We start from the raw sequence: 20505 nt of genomic DNA, 5'->3' as shown, positions 1-20505 counted from the left end.
ATTTATTTATTTATATCGTCATAATACAGTGTAGGACTACGAGTCCCATCAGCCACTGCATCTCACCTGATCGTGACATTCACGTCACATGACTGTTTGCCCCTGATTCACCTTTTGGTTTAATTAGTACAAGTATTTAAGTCAGCAGTCTTTGTCTAGTGTCTAGCCATGCCACGCTTATGCATATTTCATGCCTGTCTAAATGTGTGTGTGTGTGTGTGTGTTACGTGGTCTTCTGTGACATTCTTATACTTTCATATATATATATATATATATATATATATACATATATACATATATATATATATATATATATATATATATATATATATATATATATATATATACATATATATTTTTTTTTTTCCTCATACTTATTCATGGAATCAGTAAATAAAATTTCAATAACAGGACATGAAAATACAATTCTCTAAATAACTTCTTGCTTTATAATGACCACGCCCCCTTGTTTGATGTCATTTTATTTCTATCCAGGGTTGACTTTCACTTGTCAGTTCAGTTGGTTAAAGGTGCATTGTGTTATTTACCTGTGATACCAAGATTAGGTAATCTAATCATCTCTGGTATTAATTTTACAGAGCAGAGCAGTAATAATAAAGTTTTAAGAACATTAGTAAATACACAGATTTTCCCTTCTAAAGTAAAGAAGAGACCCCTTGTTTTTGATTTTCCTGAAGATAAAGTGCTTCGAATTAGAACAAGATTTCTCTCTTTTCCACTTCTACCAAAGGCAAAAGAAGTTCAGTTTAAAATTATTTGCGATATCTTTCCCTGTAATGAGTTAATCAGAAACAGATTTAATTTGGATTGTAATGAATGCACCTTTTGTGAAGCAGACATAGAGTCATTGGAACATTTGTTTTATTTATGCAAATTATCTAAAAAATTATGGGATGATCTCTATGCTTGGTTAAGTTTGAAGTATGTAATACCTGACTTTGATTTTAAAACTGTAAAATATTTGTTCTTTTGTCGAAATTGTGATGTTGAATTTTTGGTTACTAATATTGGGATTTTGGCCAATTACTTCATTCATAAATGTAGATTCTTCCCCCCACTTTATTACTTTCCAGCAACATTTAATGGTCTTCTTCAAATCCTTAAAGCTCATGCATCATAAAAAAGCCCTTAAACTATGTAGACTTTTGAAGATTTCTTTTTTTTTTGATAATGATGATTAAGCCCCTTGTATTATTTATTTATTTTTCTTTCTTACGTTTCCTGTTATGTTTATTTTGTTTATCTATGTATTTTTTTTGTTATGCTGCTATTTGGACTTCTTTGAATTGTATTAAAATTTTTTACTGTTGGTTATTTGGTATTTTGTATGTTCTTCAACCAAAAAAAAAAAAAATCTTTCACTTATCAGGCCATAACTGTAAACATAATTTCCCATGTCTCTGTGAAGGATATGCGGTGGTGTGTCGTGAAACTGCTTTGCAGCAGTAATGGCTGCTCAGTGGACGCAGCGCTTTACGGCAGTGAGGAGAACGACGCGGTGCAGGCAGTGAGCGAGCTGGAGCTCATCTGAGGTTGAAAATGAACTGTCGTTTTTATGGATGCGTTCTGTTCAGTGTCTCAGTTATGAGACTTGGTGAATACGGCTTCCTTTATTAGGTTTTGTAACGTGAACGCTGATGGCCGCGGTTCCGCCTGGGCCTGGCAGCGGATCCCGGTCAGAGATGATTTCTTTCCCCGGGAAAGGGTGCTCTGTCCCCGGGGAGCGGGAGAACCGCGGGCGGAAGCTGCACGACTCGGTGGTGGCAGATGCTGGCCAGGAACCAGATGTGTGCGGATGTAACCTGGAGCGAGGGAACAACCGGGATTACTCGTTCTCAGAGCTGAACCACCAGTGTGAAACGTTTGAGCGACGAATAAACGGTTTAAATTGTATCGGAGTGTCTGGATTTATCCATAATCATAAAGAGGAGGAGAGCTTGAATGGACTTAAAGCGACTACAGAGCACTGTGACAGATCCAGCTGCGTCCAAAACACCAACAACCCAGAGCACATACTAGGTTTACCTTGCCAAGACATGAACAAGAACAGTGACAACAGTATAGTTACATTCTCTCGAACTGAAGTCTGTCAAAGTCGTGGAAATATTGGACATGATCTTGGTAATAAAGTCACAAAATGTTACCTAAGGACCGATCAAGGACCTGAGGTAACATCTCAGACTGTCACTGCTGCTGATGGACCAGTATTGGAGATGTGCAGGTTAGATCTGAACCATTCGCCTGCCACAGAAGCGAACCAACGTCAGGATGTCGTGTATGTGCACTATGAGTCCGAACTTCAAATGCCAGGAATAATGAGACTGATAACCAAGGATCTGTCCGAGCCTTATTCCATATATACATACCGGTACTTTATCCACAACTGGCCACAGCTTTGCTTTCTGGTACGTAGGCAGCTGCATCTAAGCTTATCTGGTTCAGTGAACTACCAGGTTGTACATGCTGACTGACTAAACCTCAGGATGAAAGGTTGATGAGCAAACTGAAAATAAATATTAATCTGTATTTTGGACCTGTGGTGAAATGTAGCTAGAAGGAAATGTAGCTTTGTGAATAGTTGTACTCAGGAGAAAGGTTTTCATTTGGCCTAATGTTTCATTTGGCAACCACCATGCATTATTGAAGCACAAGCTGTACAAAAAGGGCTCTGTAAAATTAATAGCATTTCTATCTAAAGCATGTCTAATCCACTCCCACTGCAAAGCCCCAAGGACTGCAAGTGAAACCTGAGTTGGATCACTGGGTGTTGAGAAGCTCTGCTAATGCCTGAATGGACGTTCTATAAAATAAGCATGCTTATTTACAGTTACTGCTGGACCACACTATTTGCGTGCACAAACTCAAGAGCAACATCATAGAATTTTTTTTTTTTTAAAAAGTAACAAAAACACAATCTGAATTTTTTTGTGTTTTGATCATATTTATTTGTGGACAAAAGTAATGTGTTTTCACTAAAAAAAAAACCCCACAGTTACTAACCCATTGGACATTGTCCTCTGATATATGCTACTGTTGAAGCAGGTTTAGCAACACTATTTGATAAAGCAGTGATCTGATCATGACTTAGTTTAGCAAAAAAAAACAAACAAAAAAAACTTGTGAGAATGGTGTAGTTCATAGTGACACATGGCACATCCCTATATTAGAAAGATTTAACATGTTATTTAAATTTTAATAGTCTTATATATTTTATGTGTATTTTAGATGTGGTGTAACATTGAGCATCAGGCTAGCTTTTTCAATTACCAGTGCACAATTCATCTAACATTTAACCAGCTTTGGGAAAGGTAGACCATGGTAGCAGCAGTGTAATACTTTCTCACTCAATGCACAAATGCATTACAGATACTTTAAATTTGTTGAAGTTCTTTAGAACTAATGGTCATGGCCTGCAGACAAGAATAAGAATACCAAAGAATGAAAATGCTATGTTAATATTTATAGATAGTCTGACTTTTCTCTAGTCCTTGTAATAACTCATAATTTCAGCTCTGACTCCAGTGTCTGAAGTGGCAAAAGTGAAGGGAATGTTGTTATCATCTTTTGAAAAATTTTCGTAAAAAAAAAAGCCAAATAAAGTTAGAGCTTCTATCACTGTACATAAGTTTATTAATGATTGTCATTGTTTGATTATTGAGCATTATTATTATTATTTTATTTCAGGCAATGGTACAGGAGGTCTGTGTGGGGGCAATTGTGTGTAAACTAGACATGCACAAGAAGATGTTTCGGCGTGGATACATTGCCATGCTTGCTGTGGACTCCAAACATCGTCGAAAAAACATTGGTGAGGTTTCCTTTCTTTACATTAATGACCAGGTCATTTTGTACAGTGAACTATGACCAAGGTTTCCTGTCCATTTGGTCCAGGATTTATATTTAAAAAAAATTATTTTGAAGAACTAAAAACTTCAATGAGACTTATGCATACACACCAAAAACTTAGTAATTCACTGTGTTAGCTGAGGACAGGAAATGCATCTCACATGAACTTGGAATACATGTCCTCGGAAAACCTGCACAAAGCTGTTTTTCTTTGTTTTAGGTACTAACCTTGTGAAGAAGGCCATCTATGCTATGGTGGAGGGCGACTGTGATGAAGTAAGTTTTTACACATACTATTTTATGGATTTTCTTAAACAGCATACTCAGATTATTAAATCTGGACAAACAGGAAAATAATAGTGATTGTGGTGATTATTTATGGATGAGTGAGCGTGAAATCTGAGAGCCCAATATAGCAAGCCCTTGCTATAATAACACAAATATTATTTTATATTATTTATATTAAATTAATTTTTTCTTTAATCCTAGGCACTTTGTGTATTATGTTTCTGTTTATACTAGGTGGTACTGGAGACAGAGATCACTAACAAATCTGCCCTGAAGCTGTATGAAAACTTGGGTTTTGTGAGGGACAAGCGGCTCTTCAGATATTATCTCAATGGTGTGGACGCTTTGCGGCTCAAACTGTGGCTACGCTAAGCTCAGGCCCTGTCAGAGCCTCTCTTTCTTCAGTACGCTAACAGTCAGAAACACAATTTTGACTGGGCACAATCATTCAAGGCCATCTTTGCTGGTTAAACAAAGTACTTTACTTGATATATCTCTGTGAGAGTCAGGGAACACAAAGAAAAAAATGTTAAAACACCACAAGTGTAGCGGTTGAAGTCCTCAGAGAGTCATTTGGTGTGAATCTAAGCAGAGCTGGATCTCAGAAGAGTGAAAAGGAATAGAACCAGCAGATTCAAATAAGATTAAGCTGAAATAAGGAAGTGACACGAGACCTTTTGTGTTAGTTTGACTTGAGGCTTCAAACAAGATGTGTTTTTTCCATCATGTTTATTCTTATATAGTGATTTGAACAAAGAGTGCAGGTTTTTTATGTAATGTGGCGTGTGTTTGATTGCATTGAGGATTTGCTGTGAGCAGTGTGTGCTAGTAGTATGCTTATAGTTGAAGCTGATTTCTACATGGGTGGGAGAGTTCCATTCTACATTGGTCCGTTGGAGCCATTTCTTCAGACGCTTTAGTTGCATCAGGCATCATTTGATGGGCTAGGACAGCTAATGAACTAAAAGAGCAAATACATGGTGTGGAAAACAAAGAATAAACACTTATCATTTGTCAGAGCTCTTTAATGTGGTACTGATGCTCATATGCACAAATTGTAATGCCAGTGTCAATACTTGCAGTGGAGAAAGTTTTGAATAATTTGTGTCTGTTCAGGGAGTGGGTAGGTTCTGTGTGAAATTCTGCTTATGTGAGGAGGAATTTCCATCTGTTAAATCCATGTCTTTAAAAAAATGTCTACCCCACTGAAAAAACCAGCTTAGTCTGACCAGCTACTAGCTCATAAAAAGTTATTTAACTTTAGAAAGTAACAACAGTAAAACAGTTACAAAATAAGTTTTTATTTATTGATCGATTTTTTTTTTTTGCCAAGTAATAAGGAAGGTGTTAAATATTAGATGTGCCATCTTTCATTCATTTTGCATAGGAACTCTGCATTTTATTATTGGATTAAGCTGCTATAAAAAAAATAAATAAACATTTACAAAGCACTGACACGCGAGACGTAAATGTCTCCTTACAGAAAGCTTCACCATATAAACGATTATAGTCTTTATGTAACAACTTTTTTTTTTTTAATCCTATTATTATTAGGCATAGGCTATGTGGAGTGTCCTCCATACAAGTCCCTGTGAATGAGTTGTTACTACAGAAGAGACTATAACATAGTAGAACGAGTGCATTAATATAAACTGAATTACAGCTGACATTACTGCCAGAGCCATTGTTAGAGAAAATCAGATTCCAGCAGTCAAAATATTAAATATAACATTTTACTGTTGAATGCAAAGTTTAGGGGAAAACAGACAAAGAAATGTCAGTTAGTGGGAGGTTTCACTGATGCTCCTTTATTATTACAAGTAACAAAAGTTGTCAAAAACTGCAAGAATGTGGTATAAGTATTCTTTAATTATTTGTATGCCCAGACTTGCATTTTGTGAATTATTCTTGTTATACAGTAAGTCTGCCTGATGTCATCCACATTGACAGTATTTTTCTGTTGGTCTTGCCTTGTGCTTCTGATTGTTGCCTTGTTTTACTTTTAATGTTTAGTTTTTTGTTGATAATTTTTTAAATATATAAGTAATATAATAAAAATTATTTCATAACCAGAAATAATTAGGGATGCAAACCATACACAACTACGTACATAAGATCAGGTCAGACAACTGAAAATTGGAAATAATTTTTGTAATTCTGTGGAGTGTGTGATTAAGTTAATGCATCAGCTTCAGGATGAGGTGTCTGCTGGAGATAGAGGAGAGTGAAAGACTGGACTACTTACTGTATATGGAAAGCTGGAGGAAGTAGAAATGAGGAAGTAGTAAGGCCACAGAGGTGAGAAGATAAGTGGAGGAGGAAGCAGCTGAATTGTTCACATTTTACAGCTTTCATTGAACTACATTTAAATAAAGTCTGTTTGAACTTTTACAGTGTCTGAAGATGTAATGCTATTATCTGGACTAACACTGTAATGTAGCTCAATTGCAACATGCTGCCTAGCCTTGCAATTAAAGAAAAGACATTTCAACAATTATTCTATAACTAAAAGTGAGATCTCAGTGAGCACATTGCACTATTTAGATCCACAGGTAGAGCGCAGCACTAGAGCAAAACCGCAACTTCCACAGAGAACCATCAGTCAAGGCAGAGCATCTGAAAGAGAAGCAGAAAATCTCTTGGCCCTGGGTCATCTACTTCAGTTGGCTGAGCTTAGCAGACAGTAATAGTCTGATAAAGTAAAATAAAGTTCCTCATATCCAGCAATTTTTTTATTGCAATTCAGAACTCCTCGTTCTTATTATATCAGACTGGCATCTGCACCTGACTACAGGCATGACCAGATTAGAGGGAAATGGTACGACCAATTATTATGAATGGAAGAATGAACATAGCAGTCAACTACAGTTCCAGGAATGTCAATGTTACATACTTCAGATTTTCAGCATGTTAAATCTCTAGTTACTATGTGGAGTGTTAAAAATGAAATACATGATCTGATTATCTATAGAACCCGTAGAGAAATGGTCAGGATAATAGTTTTGATGGCTATCCTGTAGACGCGTGTCAAAGTGTCCACAATTTTCTAGTTTTGTTACAGTGATGGAAACAACAACTCACCATTATCAAATGCCTTTTATAAACTTTGCCAATTACCAACTGAGAAAATTAAGGCCTTAGTTTTTATCTAGTAAATTCAACCCAATCTTAAAAACTGTGTGGAATTTTATTTTTTAAAAATCTTAAAAAATACAATAGCCAAAGTAAGTACTAATTATGTCCACTACTGCCTTTAATTTAATACTCTGATACTGAAGTGTTTTAATATGCTCGGTGAAAATACGATGAAAGCCAGTCAAAACATGTCGAAACTTTAAGACAGAAATTTGTCTTCTGGTAAACATGAATAATAAAATTGGATTATTCTGTTAAAGTACAAGTGCAATGGATGTGAATCTTTTTTGTCATATTGTCTCATAATTTTTGCTGCCTGTGATCTTGACAATCCTGACACATAAAACTTGGGTTGTTTTGGCCTCATCCTGTTTAGTGTTATGTTTTATTAACATCAAAGCCATACTCATAAAATGCTGAATTTGTATTTTAAATATTAAAATGAATTTAAAAATTAATTTCAGCTACACACTGAAATACTAGCAATAATATTAATTTTGATGAAGGATGTAGAAAAGAGGAAATTCGAAGAATCAAGAACACAAGTAAAAACATGCATTATCATCCTCTAACACAAACTCTGTCAAGCAGATGACCTTTTGTTGTGTCAAATCAAGTATGAATTTATTTCTGGATTATTAACATTCTATGGTGTATGGAAAATGTTCTATTGCAAATGTTCTAATGTTCTATTTTTTTTTTGAGTATGTTTTTTCAGTGTATGTTGGTTGATGGTATCAAACACCTAAACGTATGTTTATGAAAAGGGTCCAAGCAGTCTGTTTATTACACAGAAATCCATTACTGCTACATATTAAATGAGAATGACACGGAGGCCCATCACTTTTCCCAAAAGTAAAGAAAGAGTGAGCTATATGGATTCTCTGGATGATCATAATACCAACTCACTGTTAAACCTAGAGCTGTGCTATGTGATCTTTAGCTGTTTTCACATCCACAATGCCCACCATCACAGACCATGAACACTTAAAGATAGACTATTGTGGAGACTGTCCATTATCAGAAAGAACTCATCATAGATGCTGATGTACTTTAACAAAAGAAAACCAACCATATAGGCTCATCCAAGTAATGAGATCATTAATTAGTATTTGATTAGTATTTACTAATGCATGATTTGTTATAAATATTGGTCTTACTAGGTCATTATGTTTCTGGAAAGCTGGGGATTACTTGGCATGTCATGCTTTTACATCTACAGGGTGTTCCAAAAGTCACCACACAGGGGGACTAGGTATGCCAGCACCACGTCTGTTGTGCCTTTGTCAGTAGATATTCATGGACATCTACTTCTTGGTTGGTCCGTAACACTTCCAGTCTTTTTGAATTTGTTAATAAGTTTGGCAACAGTGTTGTGTATGATGTGCTTGCCATGTTTCCTGTTAAAGTCCACTGCAACCTTGTGACAGCTTCCCGATCCGATGATTTCAATATGTTCTTCTTTTGTCAAAGGCATTCTTATGTCATTCAAATGCTATCTGAGAAAAAAATAAAATAAACTTAAGTATGAAAAATTTTGGAGGACATTTTGCTAAAAAGTGTTAATTTCCCCTATCAATGGAGACTTTTGGGACACCCTGTACTTTTATGTTTAGTCATTTGTCAGTGGGTCAACCAGAGCAACCTATGGTAAATTTAAAAAAAAAAAAAAAAAATCTGATCTTTTATATGTTGTGGGCAACACAGAAGGTCAAATAAATTTGGATTTTTTTCTGTCGCGTAGTATTTTTGTTGGCTAAATCTGGACGTACAAGCCATTTTTTACATTCCTACATCACTGATGAACAAACCCCTAGTTTTCAAAACCTTTGAAGACAAGAAGGTCCATAAATCAGCAATCAATCTATTTTTCACTCTTAGGTCCTTTAATGTATCATTATGACAACAGAAATAACACGAACACAGGCAATGTTTATAACTACAAGTGCAATTTGCTAGATTGTCACAAAGGCATTGGAACAATACATTTAATTTAAGAGCTGTCAACAATAATTAGCAATAATACAGCAATAAACCTTGTACAGTACAATGTATACTTTATGCACAAACATGATCCATGTACTATATACAGTTGCTCATTGTATGCATTAATGGAGCATGTGTTTACTTTCAGAAAGTTGGCTACAGTAAACATAGTGTACTCCATTAGTATACAATAATACCTTTGGATTTTTGTCTGTTTATTTTTTATGATGACCCGACACTTATACTAGCAAAAACTTAGAAATGTACTACCATTACATAAGCAGCTGCATCAAAAAAAAAAAAGAATAATGAAACTTTTTCCTTTTGTAAATGATGTAGGTTTTCTCTTAAAGAGCATTGCACACAAAAATGATTTGATCTATTCTAAATACAGTAGGATTGCAGTCAGTATTTACAAATAGGAAAATGAAATCTGCACAATTCCAAGAATACACCTTCATATTCAAAGGAACAGTTTGGCCAAAAATGAAAAAAATTTACACAAATTTTCTCATTACCTCAAATGTAGTCGATCATCCAAGACACGTGTATTGAGCAGCTTTTCAAAAGTGAAATATATTTTTTCCAGCACTTTCAAGGTCGACAATCCAGTACAGCTTTTCCTATTGTTTCAGTAACAGAGATTAAGATTTAAGATCATACGTCACATGCCTTTGGCAAAATGCTGTAACCTCATGTTATCTAACTGTCAGTATGTAACTTAACTATAACTATAATTTAATTTCTAGAATAATTTGATATTAACTTCTTTCTTGTAGAAACTGCAGTACATTTTGTGTGTTTAGTCTTTGCTGTTTAATTCCTCCAGCCATAGCAACAGATTAGAGTCTAAATGCTAATATTCCAGTCGTGTCCTTTGAGAAATATCGGTACTGTAAGATCAGTGGACACACAATGTGCACTTTCAAAACCCCACTAGATGTAAAATAATGCAACTGTAAAATGGATTTGTTTTTGCTTTTTTGGAATATAGCTGGAATGCCGTGTATTAATCCATTAATGGAAAAAACAAGCATTTTCCAAAAATAAAGCAAGTTTCAAACCTCAACCATTTTAAAGACTTTTACCCTGACTGAATGTACAAGGAAAATGTCGCTAAAAATTAAGGAAGACTTACAGCTTCCTGTTTAGCAGTGAGCATGGATGTCTACATCACCAAGTACTTGCTTTAAAAGACATAGCTCTCTATGTAAATCCATCCATACTGTATAAACAGTTTCATAAAATAGAAGAATAAGTCTGTGTTGAAAATTAAATACACAAATCAAATTGGAAATGTATTATCATCCAAATCATTTCTAACATATAATATCGCTTTGGTCATATTGTTCACCTAAGTTTGATGCTTGTACAAATGATATTCAATACTTGAGGAGAGACGACCATGATTTGCTGGTGATTGAAAGGAGAGAGAGAGAGAGAACGCTATCCTTCCCTCCCCATGGCCAATTCGTTTTTTGTTGTTTTTTTTTTGGACAATGGCTGTGGCATTGTCTGGAACTTGCAATCTCCTCACTTGGGAGCCCTGCAGGTATTTCTTGGCTGATCGACTACTACTTTTGGGGCCAAATTCACTAAATTTTGTGGCCAAACTGGCACTTCAATTATTTGTAGAGATATTAACCCATAGAAATCTGCTGATGATTGAGTGACATTAAATATAGTAAAATGTGCCTTAATAGATGTGTTAATAATAAGGGTGAGATTAACTTCACATACTGAAGTTTTTCCAAATATGTGTTGTTAGGACTTGTAGAATTTTGAGATGGTTGAAGCCTTTTTAAAATGATTGTGGGGACAGACATTCTTCTTTGAGTCATTTAAAATTCATCTTCAGAGCTATCAGCTAGTAGCATTGCTTGGTCTGGTCCACTTTTAACTTCTGTAGGTTGCTGTAGTCAACAAAAACCAAATACCAATCATGAATGGACATACTAAATCAAATGTATACCAAGTATGCATCATAAAGATGCGACTTTAAGAATACATTTAAGCTTAGCATCTTATGTTCTCCTGTCTGGTTTACCTTTCTCCTCTGGTGCTTCAGGCTGTCCCTCCTCTTGCGATGGATCAGCCTGATGCCATAAAGAGCTCCAACAATAAGTAGTGCCCCAGCTATACCGATGCCCACAGGTGCCAACATCCCAGAAACATAGCCAGCCTTAAAGAAAGAGTATTACATTCCACACTGGGCTAAATTATTAACTTTAAACTTTTTTCAAGAAATCACCTACCTTTTCTCGAATCAGCTTAACCCAGCTGCGTACTGCAAGAAAGCAAACAATAGTGAGCATGTAAGAATAATGAATTTCTAATTTGAACTAAAGCTTCATGTACACCTGAATTGTTCTGTTTAGATGCTATGAGAGATCAGTGTATATTAAAACCGTCAGGTGTCAGAATGAACTTTTTGAATGTGGTTTACAAGCAATCAGTGAAATGACATTATTACTAAACTGTATTGTGGGAAGATGCCCCAGTGTATAATATATTCATATGAATCATTATTGAGGACATGCACACTTGGTTAGGAAGGCACAATAATGAATAAACTTATAATCCCAGTTATTTTTCATAATTATTCAGCCAATTTAGGGACAGAATAGTTTTCTTTGCACTTCATTACTTCAAGGAAATCACACTTTCACCACTAAACAGTTTCATGCCACGTCAACAACAATAAGAGATACTGAAAAATGCAGCACCATCTCAATCTGTATTTGAACTTGACTCTATGCTCTGAATTTAAGAGAGGTCCAAATCTAAGAACATAAAAGAGTCTGAAATGTTCTGTAAGTATTAAAGTGCTCTCCAGTCTTCTTAGACTTTATAGCAGGGTCACTGTTGCTACTCTATCAAGCAGAGCCTTCACCAAATATTAATTGTAATTAATTGAGGACTGTGGATAATTTTGAAACCAGTGTTTTGCTGAATAATTGCCCTATTTAAAATAAAGTTTTTATGTTTGCAAAAATATAAAATAATGTAGAACTATACAATGTACCCAGGTTGCATATCTAAGTATCAAACATCACATGTGCAATAAAATTTTTCTCATTTTTATGGAGGGTGCCAATAATTGTGGAGTTATTTATCAAACATAAGTATGGGAAATTCATGATTCTTCTTCTTGTCCCTGGAGAACTTTGGAGTACCAGATCCTATTCGTTTGGTCATTAGTCCTGCCCCTTGAGTTATATCAGCTAAATGAAAACATATTCCACAATCGAATTCATACTTCATATTCCATTTTCCTAGATGTTCATAGTCTACTGCACAACAAAGAGCTCTATTCACATTTCATCACTAACTGTAGACACAGACTCACTGAGGCCTTGGTTCCTCTGCCCCCAGACTGGAGGAGGAGGGATGAGGATGTAAGGAGGACGTGTAGGAGTATGTACAGGAACCTCAGTCAACTCCTCTTCACTTTCCTCTTCTTCCTCCTCAGATTCATCTGCATATTCATCCTCTTCATCCTCATTCTCTGGATAATAAAGGGTAAACAATATGAGTAACAAAACGAGCTTTATTTGTGAGAGAGCATATCTATAAGAACAAACCTTGAGATTCCAGTTCCTCCAGCCCTGACATTGGTTTCAACACTGCTGAGTGAGTCGACTTGATGTCTGCAACCTTCTGTGTGGTGGATGACACAGGAGAAGGTGACAAACGAAGCACATCCACAGATGTTGGGAGGCCATCTGTATCTGCAAAAACAAGTTGTTTTTACAATGATTTTAACCTCGTGTTCATTCTTATAAAATCCACTTATAAAAGCCACGCAGCAACTGCGTAGCATAAATGTTTGAACTAATGATGTTATGCTTAAAGGTAAAATCCACCCTGAATGACTTGCATATCAATATTTATAATCAATATCATTATCAATTGTGCAAAAGAATTATTTTATGATTGAATTCTGAGTTTACTTTTTTGGTTTAAACTTCCTTCATTGACATGTTGGCTTATTTTCACTTTGTCTAATGATTTCCTACACTACCCACAGAGGCTGATAGCATCTAGAGTGGGAATTCTTTCAAACACAGAAAGTTCCAAAGCTTCCAACACTTCCGTGCTAATAACACTTTCCTCCATCAACACCACTGTTTTTTCATCTTTTAGATCACTAACTAGCCAAGCTGAATCTCTGCCTAACTCAGAGCATCTGCTGTACAATGCTGCATTGCATTCTAGACCTGGAGTTCAACTTTTAATTCTCCTTTTCTGTTGCTATTTCTATGTTGGATTTCTCATTAATATGACAATGAACTCACTGGAAAAAGGTGAGTAGGAAAACAAACTCTTGTTCTTTTGTATTTAGGCGCTAACAGCAAAATCTGTCATGTTTGTGTGTCTCGTGTTTGAGATTATTGAAATTTTTTCTCTGATTAAAAGCCATTGTAACTGCACCAGCAACGTTCCCCTGTGATGTCAGTGTAGGAGACACCCGTTAACTTTTCAAAGGAATAAAAATAATACCGCACTAACCAGCAAATTAGCAACAGAATCGCTAAACACGTTGCAAAAAAATAGAAACATATTTCTGTGCTTAAGGACATGTGGCTGGGCTTCAAGTCTGAATCTCAGTGGTGTTGCTCATCTGTACACTGCAAAACACTGATGTTACTAGTCGTAAAACATTACATGCATTATATTACGAATCAGCTATACCTTGCAAATGTATTACATGCACTACAAAAATGTTATAGTATACAGAAATATTATGCATCACATTACATGTATACTATACATACAAGAAATACTAGACAGCATTTATGCACTCTCACTCTGTAACCTCTCAGTCCTCTCATCACGCTCCACGTCTGCTTCAGAGAAAGGCCCGCTGATTGGCATTTGAGATGACGAGACAGTATCCGAGTTCTCAGCACCTGACATCTGCCATGGTGAAGGCCAATCCGAAGGCCCCGGAAAAGACTGATGAGGACTGTGGTCTGTATCCACGGAGAGTGTTTGCTCTAGCTCGGTCTCCCCGAGCATCCCCGTTGCGGGCACCATGGCGACAGACAGCTCGGCCAGCGCTGAACTACTGGATGGTGTGACATCAAGCGGCTCAAAGATCAAGGGGAGGTCTTCAGAAGACATGGTTGCCTCTGTGCCCACTTCCTGTAACAAGGGCAACACACTCGCTTCTTCTACTGTTTCAACAAAGGTCAAACAAATAAGAAAGATGCATTTTATATTTCATGTTAAACATGCTGGGTGAGTTTCCTAACTAAAATACTAATGATGATGACCCAAATAAACTCAACAAAAAATGAAGGCATTACGGTTAACCATAAAATTTTACCAAAAAATTAACCAAAAAACTTTTTGAGAGGTATGCAAAGGACATATTATAGGCTAGCATCTAATATAGCTTTATCAGATATGCAAGAACATATGATATAAATGAGTGCTTATGACAGCAACTAGCAGTTTGTAAACCGTAAACCTCAATTTGTTGTTTTTTTTTTGTTTTGTTTTGTTTTTTGTTTTAATTTAGACTACTCATTACATTGATAGCCAAATCAGCTTACTAGTAACGTTAGCTGATCAGTTTGGGCTACAAGCTCCTTATTTGTTACGTAGTTACGTATCTACGAACTGTATGTTACATAGCTCAGTTTTAAGTTGTTGTATTGTGTAACACAATTAGAATTACTACAATTATGATAAAGTGCATTTTTAATTGTATTGTTGGCACAGTAATGTGTAACATAATTCAGATTTCAACAGGTAACTTGTAAATCAAAATATTTAACTCAGTAAAAGTAAACAGTCTACCTGGAGTCAGAGCTCTTTATGAAAGAAAGAAAGGAAAATGTAACAGAGGTTAGAAAATCTCAGTTATTGTGATATTTTAATACAGTATATTAACTATGAGATATATCTACAATGTGGACCTCACTAGAATTGTGATCCTGGTTATGGCCATAACTTAGTTTCCAGTTTATTTTGTCCACCAACATTGTATCTAGACTCACTGGCCCTTTTATAAGGTACAACATCCATATAAGTTAGTAATTGTAGGTATATAATTATTTCCTGTAGTCTGTCTGTTGCTGTTTACATTTAGTCCAACCATTCTCAGCACACACTATAAAGATTATTGGTATAATATTTAGAGATTATAGATTTATTGCACAATTTGTGGTAATCAGAATTATTCATTCATCACTGTTGGTTCCTGACCACAGTACTAGTGTTGGGTAGATATTTTTGGCTGGTGGGTTTTTCTCAACCCAACAGTAAAGTTTATTCATTCATTCAGCATCAGGAACTGCTCTATTCTGATCAGGGTTGCAGTGGATCCAGAGCCAATCCCAGCAAGACTCCAAACAAGGCAGGACGATAGGATGCCAGTCTACTGTAGGGCACAATGCACACACTCATTCACACTTATGGGCAATTTGGCATAGCCAATCCACCTGTCTGCATGTTTTGAACAGTGGGAGGCAACCGGGGAGAATATGTAAAACTCCACAGAGAGTAACCCTAGCTCAGGATCAGTGTTACTCCAGCAACAATGCTGATACACTCACACAGTTTCACATAACCTCTAAACTACCATTACTATGTCAGCATCACTGCTGTACTGAGAATGAAACACCATCCATATAATGTGGTTACTGGTGCTCCTATGTTGTAGCCTTTCCAGTGATGGAAGGTTAGAGAGCAAATCAGAATATTTGTAAACCTACAGGTTAGCAGTACTTGTTGCATCCGGTCAGTAGAAGAAGTAGCACATTTTGTAAACACGTACATAATGACTGAACCAAAACACTGGTCATATAATGGTGGAATATTGCTGTGTTTGGGGCTGTAATGTCAAATGTACCCCAGGACACAAACCAATTAGGTTTAAGTTCTTTCCTTTTTCCAACTTCTCCTGTCTGTCTGCCCTGAGGTTTTTTTTCTCACTGGTTTCACATCATCTTCACTATGCACTATTTGCCAGGTTCCTCGGTTCCATGGTACAGAAAAAGTAATTTGTTAAACTCACTATAGGAGTTTTAAATCATCCAGCCATATTAAACTAATAAGACAATCTGTCAATGTTTTCTTTTATTCATTCAAAGTTAACCTTTTTCTTTTGCCATCTCCCTTTTGCTTATATGCACATCATTCTAAAAAGTTTAACTTTCCAAATTCACAACCATTAATCTACAATACAATGATACAACAAGATCAACACAAAAAAGCCTATGCTAAACACACATGACCCTGTTACCCGTGATGTGATCAGCTTGAGGAAAAACAGCCAACTTGGACCATAACAGCTTGAATATAGTCAAATTTATCTAGTATTTCCTGTCATAAGATTACAGTAAACCAAATATAAAATTATTAAACCTATTGCTAGACATTTTGAATCACTTAAAGTAAACTTTAAATGTTCTAATTCCATTGGCAGATCATTTTGCTTCTTTCTAGAAGTAAATACTTCAAATGAGCAAAATTATCTGCCAGTCGAACAAGACTATTTCAGCCTTAGAACTAGTGAAGATGTCTAGAAATTGCTTTAATAATCTTATATTCGATTTACTATAATCTTATAATAGGAATTAATTGATACATTGGACTATATCCAATATATTTTTAATTGCCAAGATGTCATTTTTTGCAGTTTTTTCTGTTTGGAGTTTTGCATGTTCACCCTGTGTCTGGGTGGGTTCCCTCTGGTTTCCTCCCACCTCCCAGAAACATGCCCATAAGTGGTTTGGCTATGCTAAATTGCCCCAAAATGTGAATGTATGAGTGGATGAAGTGTGTGTGGACCAGTGTCCCATCCAGAATGTATTCCCACCTCGTGCCCAGTTCCTGAGAGAGGCACAGGATCCTCTGCAATCCTGACAAGGATTAAGCAGATGATGATGATGATGATGATGATGAAGATGAAGATGATGAAGATGATGATGATGATAGTGATGATATACCAGTGCAGTGCTACTGGCAATATCCACCTGTTCTTTGTTGCTGTGATGCAAAGCTGATTTGGTAAAGTGTTGGGCTGACAAACAGTAAACAGCAACAACTAGACTACAGACAGTATATGTGGATATTTGGATATTATAAAATGGGTGTGTGTAGATATTGAGTAGTTATAGCTATCTAACCACTGAACTTATATTTTGGATTTTTTTCGTAGAAAGTCCAAATAAAAGTTAATCTTTCCTTGTGCAAAATACAGAGTAATCAAATCTTTTTTTTTTTTTTTTTTTTTTACATGTACACAACCATTCAGACCTGGCAGTAGCATGTCCATCATTAGTCTTACCCCAATTTTTATAGTCACTCTTTTTATTTCAAGTTGCATGACAAAAATAGAAAGCAATTAGGCTGCCTCCAGTCTCCCACTGTGGTTCAAAGTAGAGCAAGTAAAACTTATGCCTGGTAGTCATAATCAAAGTCTATCTTTCTCGCTCTCTGCACATCTTTCAGTCCTCCTCCAGTAATATAAATACCTTATAAATGCTTGCTAAAAATACAAGTAATGCAGGTACTGTGAGAGGCACTCGAGTTAGTAGAAGAGAATATAAAAATAATTTTTGTTGTTACTAACTTCATGTACATGAAAAAATCACAGCAAGATATATGAATATATTCAAAATCATAAATGACAATGTGACAATGACAGTTATTAAATAAAGTGCTGACCTCCTTGTAAATGGACTGGTTCTGTCCAGGTGTCTCCAAGCTCTGCCAGTCTGGAACTGAGGGTCAGGTCAGGCTGCAGTAGTCCAGGCACCAATGCTTTATCTTGCTCTGCAGCTGTAAACAAGTTTACCTCTGCTGCTCTCGCTTTGTCCTGTGTAGATCCTCCAGTCTGTCCATCGTAACTGCTTGAAGTGGTTAGAGCTGTAACAGCTGGATTGACGTTCCTGGGATACTGGCTCACAGAGGCATGGGCAGAGAATGAGGATTCGGTTGAGATTCCTCTTGAACTCTTTAGCTCATCAAATTGACTTTTTACCTCCCATCCTCCCTCCTGTTTCAATGGGCGAGGTTTCGTTAGAGGCTGTACAGTCCCCTTATCTTCTTCTATATCACTGTAATGTAAGCTGATGTAGTCACTGTTTCCCAGTGTAACTTGTGTCTGCGCAGGACTGTCTGTCCTCAGCTGGATTGGCAATATAGATGGCCCTACTTTCTGCTCAGCATAATTCTCTGGAGATGTGGACAGCTCTTTCTCCGTATTTTCATTGCCAGGTCCTCCTGTATGGTCCACAAGAGGAAGGGATTCATATGGAGATGCAGGTAAAAACTTCTGATTCTTTTCCTCAGCCGAACTCTCATCAGTAGGCTCAGCGCTTTCTTCATGGTATTGTGCATAAGATCTAGCACTTCTCTGAAACAACTCTATCTGCCTACTGTGTCCCAGGATGGCATCTTTCACTGCAATCTTCATGTCTTCATGCTTGGCACTGGATAAGACATCTGCTGTTCCTCTAGGTTCTTGTACAAGAGGGGATGAGGCCAGGTGTGTAGAAGAGATTATACACATCTTGTCATCATGGTGGCTTGCTGGATGTTCACTGGTGTCTCTTGATCGTTGCTCTGTTCTATCACAGCGTCTTTCCTGTGGCGACGAGGTGCTCCTTAATGGGGCAGCCCAAGTGGAGAAACATGCCCCAACCAACAAGAGAACTTGGACTAGCACACGGTGCGGCATTCTTAACTGACTGTTGAGTACGTAAATTTGTGGGCTTGAGAAGACAGAGATTAAGGGACTTTTAGAGGCTCCTATGGATGGATAGTTGGACACATCCAGAACTCACTTTGGAAAAAAATAGTGGAAAATGTTTACATTTTACAGCAAGACGCCATTGATTTCCTTTGTCAAAACTATAAGATGTGAGGTAGAACTGACAGAAGAGATTCTTTGTGAAAAAATTAAAACATTTCTAGCACAGCATAAATTTTACACAACATTTGGACAAAAAGCTGTTTTTTTTGTTTGTTTTTTTTTAAATATCTTTATCTCATATCTGCAGAACACACACAGCTCCCCTGCAGAACCTGACACAGCACCACTGCTGCACTCCTCCACTCACAAACCCCTAAAAATAGCACTGTTCATTCTCCATGACAAAGCGCCCTATTGCATGCTGTACAAATCAATGTGCAGTCAATTAATAATGATAAATTATTGTAACAAAATCTATTCTAGCTAGTAAAAGCCAATGAACCCTGCTTTAAGAATTTTCAGAAAGTGCATGGAAATTGTTTAATGCTTTCTCTTTTCTGACTCATCATCTTTTGATTTTTTTATTTTAAATATGCACATTAACCTCCATATACCATAATCATCAGAGTGGACCTATAGATCAGATGTGCATCTTTGCGCAGTATAAGGCAAACTGACACTCAGTGCCAAGTGCAAGTGCAAAAGACAGATCCTCAACAAACTGGGTGACATATTTGTAAACATAGACATAGACTACGCAATGGAGCAACATGAGGATACTGATTATTCACAAAGCTTCTTACAGTGTTTAATGTCATGATGTAGCAGGCTATACAAATCACTGATTCTTACCTGTGTGTTAAAATCAGCCTGTCGACCTCATTCTGTAGAAGTCCAGAAACACCTCCGATCCAGTGCTCCAGATCATATCCCTCTGGCTGTGGACACGTACACGGGATTGGCAGTGTTGTTGTGGTTTATGAGCTCCGGATGCTGCGCCATGCCGAGAAAAACCCCACACAGCTCTGAATCCTGATTTAAGATTGCACTCCCCCCACTCCCCCCAAAAAAGTTCACAATATCTCGCTTTTATTGAGACAACACCCAGTTGTTTGTATCCAGGATCATCTTATACAACTGCTTTTTTTTTTTTTTTTTTTTTTTTTTTAAATCTAATTATTCCCACGTTTATTAGGAGGCATTTCTACTAATCAAAACATACAAGTGCAATCTATTAAATCTATTAGATTTCTGAATCAGCTTCTGGTGACATGTTGAACCCATTTCATTAAGCCATCACTGTGGCACCAGAAATCGCTGGTCAACATCAGCACCAGGCAGCCTTGGTGACAGTAGTTTGTTCATTTACATCTGATCTCGGATCAGCTTCTCAACCAATCCCACCCGCAATAATAAAACAATAAACGACGTTAAGCTGGTCTCCGATCAGCAGAAACAGCGCCTGCTGTGTTGCACCGTTCCTGCTGACTCCCATATTGCCTTTCGACGCCCTCGCT

General features: G+C 36.7%; 2 protein-coding genes across 3 annotated transcripts; one reads left to right on the top strand and one right to left on the bottom strand.

Moving 5' to 3' along the window:
- Positions 1-1459: 1459 nt before the first annotated feature.
- Positions 1460-9636, top strand: LOC113545273 (N-alpha-acetyltransferase 30). The gene is made up of 4 exons (XM_026944538.3): positions 1460-2426; positions 3706-3829; positions 4088-4143; positions 4390-9636. Exons 1-4 carry the CDS (start codon positions 1659-1661, stop codon positions 4525-4527), a joined length of 1086 nt encoding a protein of 361 aa, XP_026800339.3. The 5' UTR covers positions 1460-1658; the 3' UTR covers positions 4528-9636.
- On the bottom strand, positions 9507-20308 carry LOC113545265 (armadillo like helical domain containing 4). 2 transcript variants are annotated; one of them, XM_026944522.3, is made up of 8 exons: positions 19841-20308; positions 17959-19078; positions 14088-14456; positions 12861-13007; positions 12626-12784; positions 11532-11563; positions 11324-11458; positions 9507-11189 (listed from the first exon to the last, which is right to left on the bottom strand). In XM_026944522.3, exons 2-8 carry the CDS (start codon positions 18971-18973, stop codon positions 11118-11120), a joined length of 1929 nt encoding a protein of 642 aa, XP_026800323.1. In that variant the 5' UTR covers positions 18974-19078; positions 19841-20308; the 3' UTR covers positions 9507-11117. The 2 variants fall into 2 exon arrangements, with proteins under 2 accessions (XP_026800323.1, XP_026800325.1); XM_026944524.3 differs by having other exon boundaries at positions 14088-14453.
- Between the last annotated feature and the right edge of the window lie 197 nt (positions 20309-20505).

This window comes from Pangasianodon hypophthalmus, chromosome 19, assembly GCF_027358585.1.
Source record: "Pangasianodon hypophthalmus isolate fPanHyp1 chromosome 19, fPanHyp1.pri, whole genome shotgun sequence".
NCBI classification, from domain to species: domain Eukaryota; kingdom Metazoa; phylum Chordata; class Actinopteri; order Siluriformes; family Pangasiidae; genus Pangasianodon; species Pangasianodon hypophthalmus.
Note: the sequence above shows the minus strand (reverse complement) of the source record. Positions and strands in the feature narration are given on the sequence as shown.

Coding starts and splice junctions, on each gene's coding strand:
- LOC113545273 (XM_026944538.3), top strand. CDS start 1,659: ATGGCCGCGGTTCCGCCTGGGCCTGGCAGCGGATCCCGGTCAGAGATG. Junction 3,830..4,087: donor ACATCGTCGAAAAAACATTG/GTGAGGTTTCCT, acceptor TCTTTGTTTTAG/GTACTAACCTTGTGAAGAAG. Junction 4,144..4,389: donor TGGAGGGCGACTGTGATGAA/GTAAGTTTTTAC, acceptor TGTTTATACTAG/GTGGTACTGGAGACAGAGAT.
- LOC113545265 (XM_026944522.3), bottom strand. CDS start 18,973: ATGCCGCACCGTGTGCTAGTCCAAGTTCTCTTGTTGGTTGGGGCATGT. Junction 13,008..14,087: donor GAGGACTGAGAGGTTACAGA/GTGAGAGTGCAT, acceptor TTGTTTTTGCAG/ATACAGATGGCCTCCCAACA. Junction 12,785..12,860: donor GGAGGAACTGGAATCTCAAG/GTTTGTTCTTAT, acceptor TTTATTATCCAG/AGAATGAGGATGAAGAGGAT.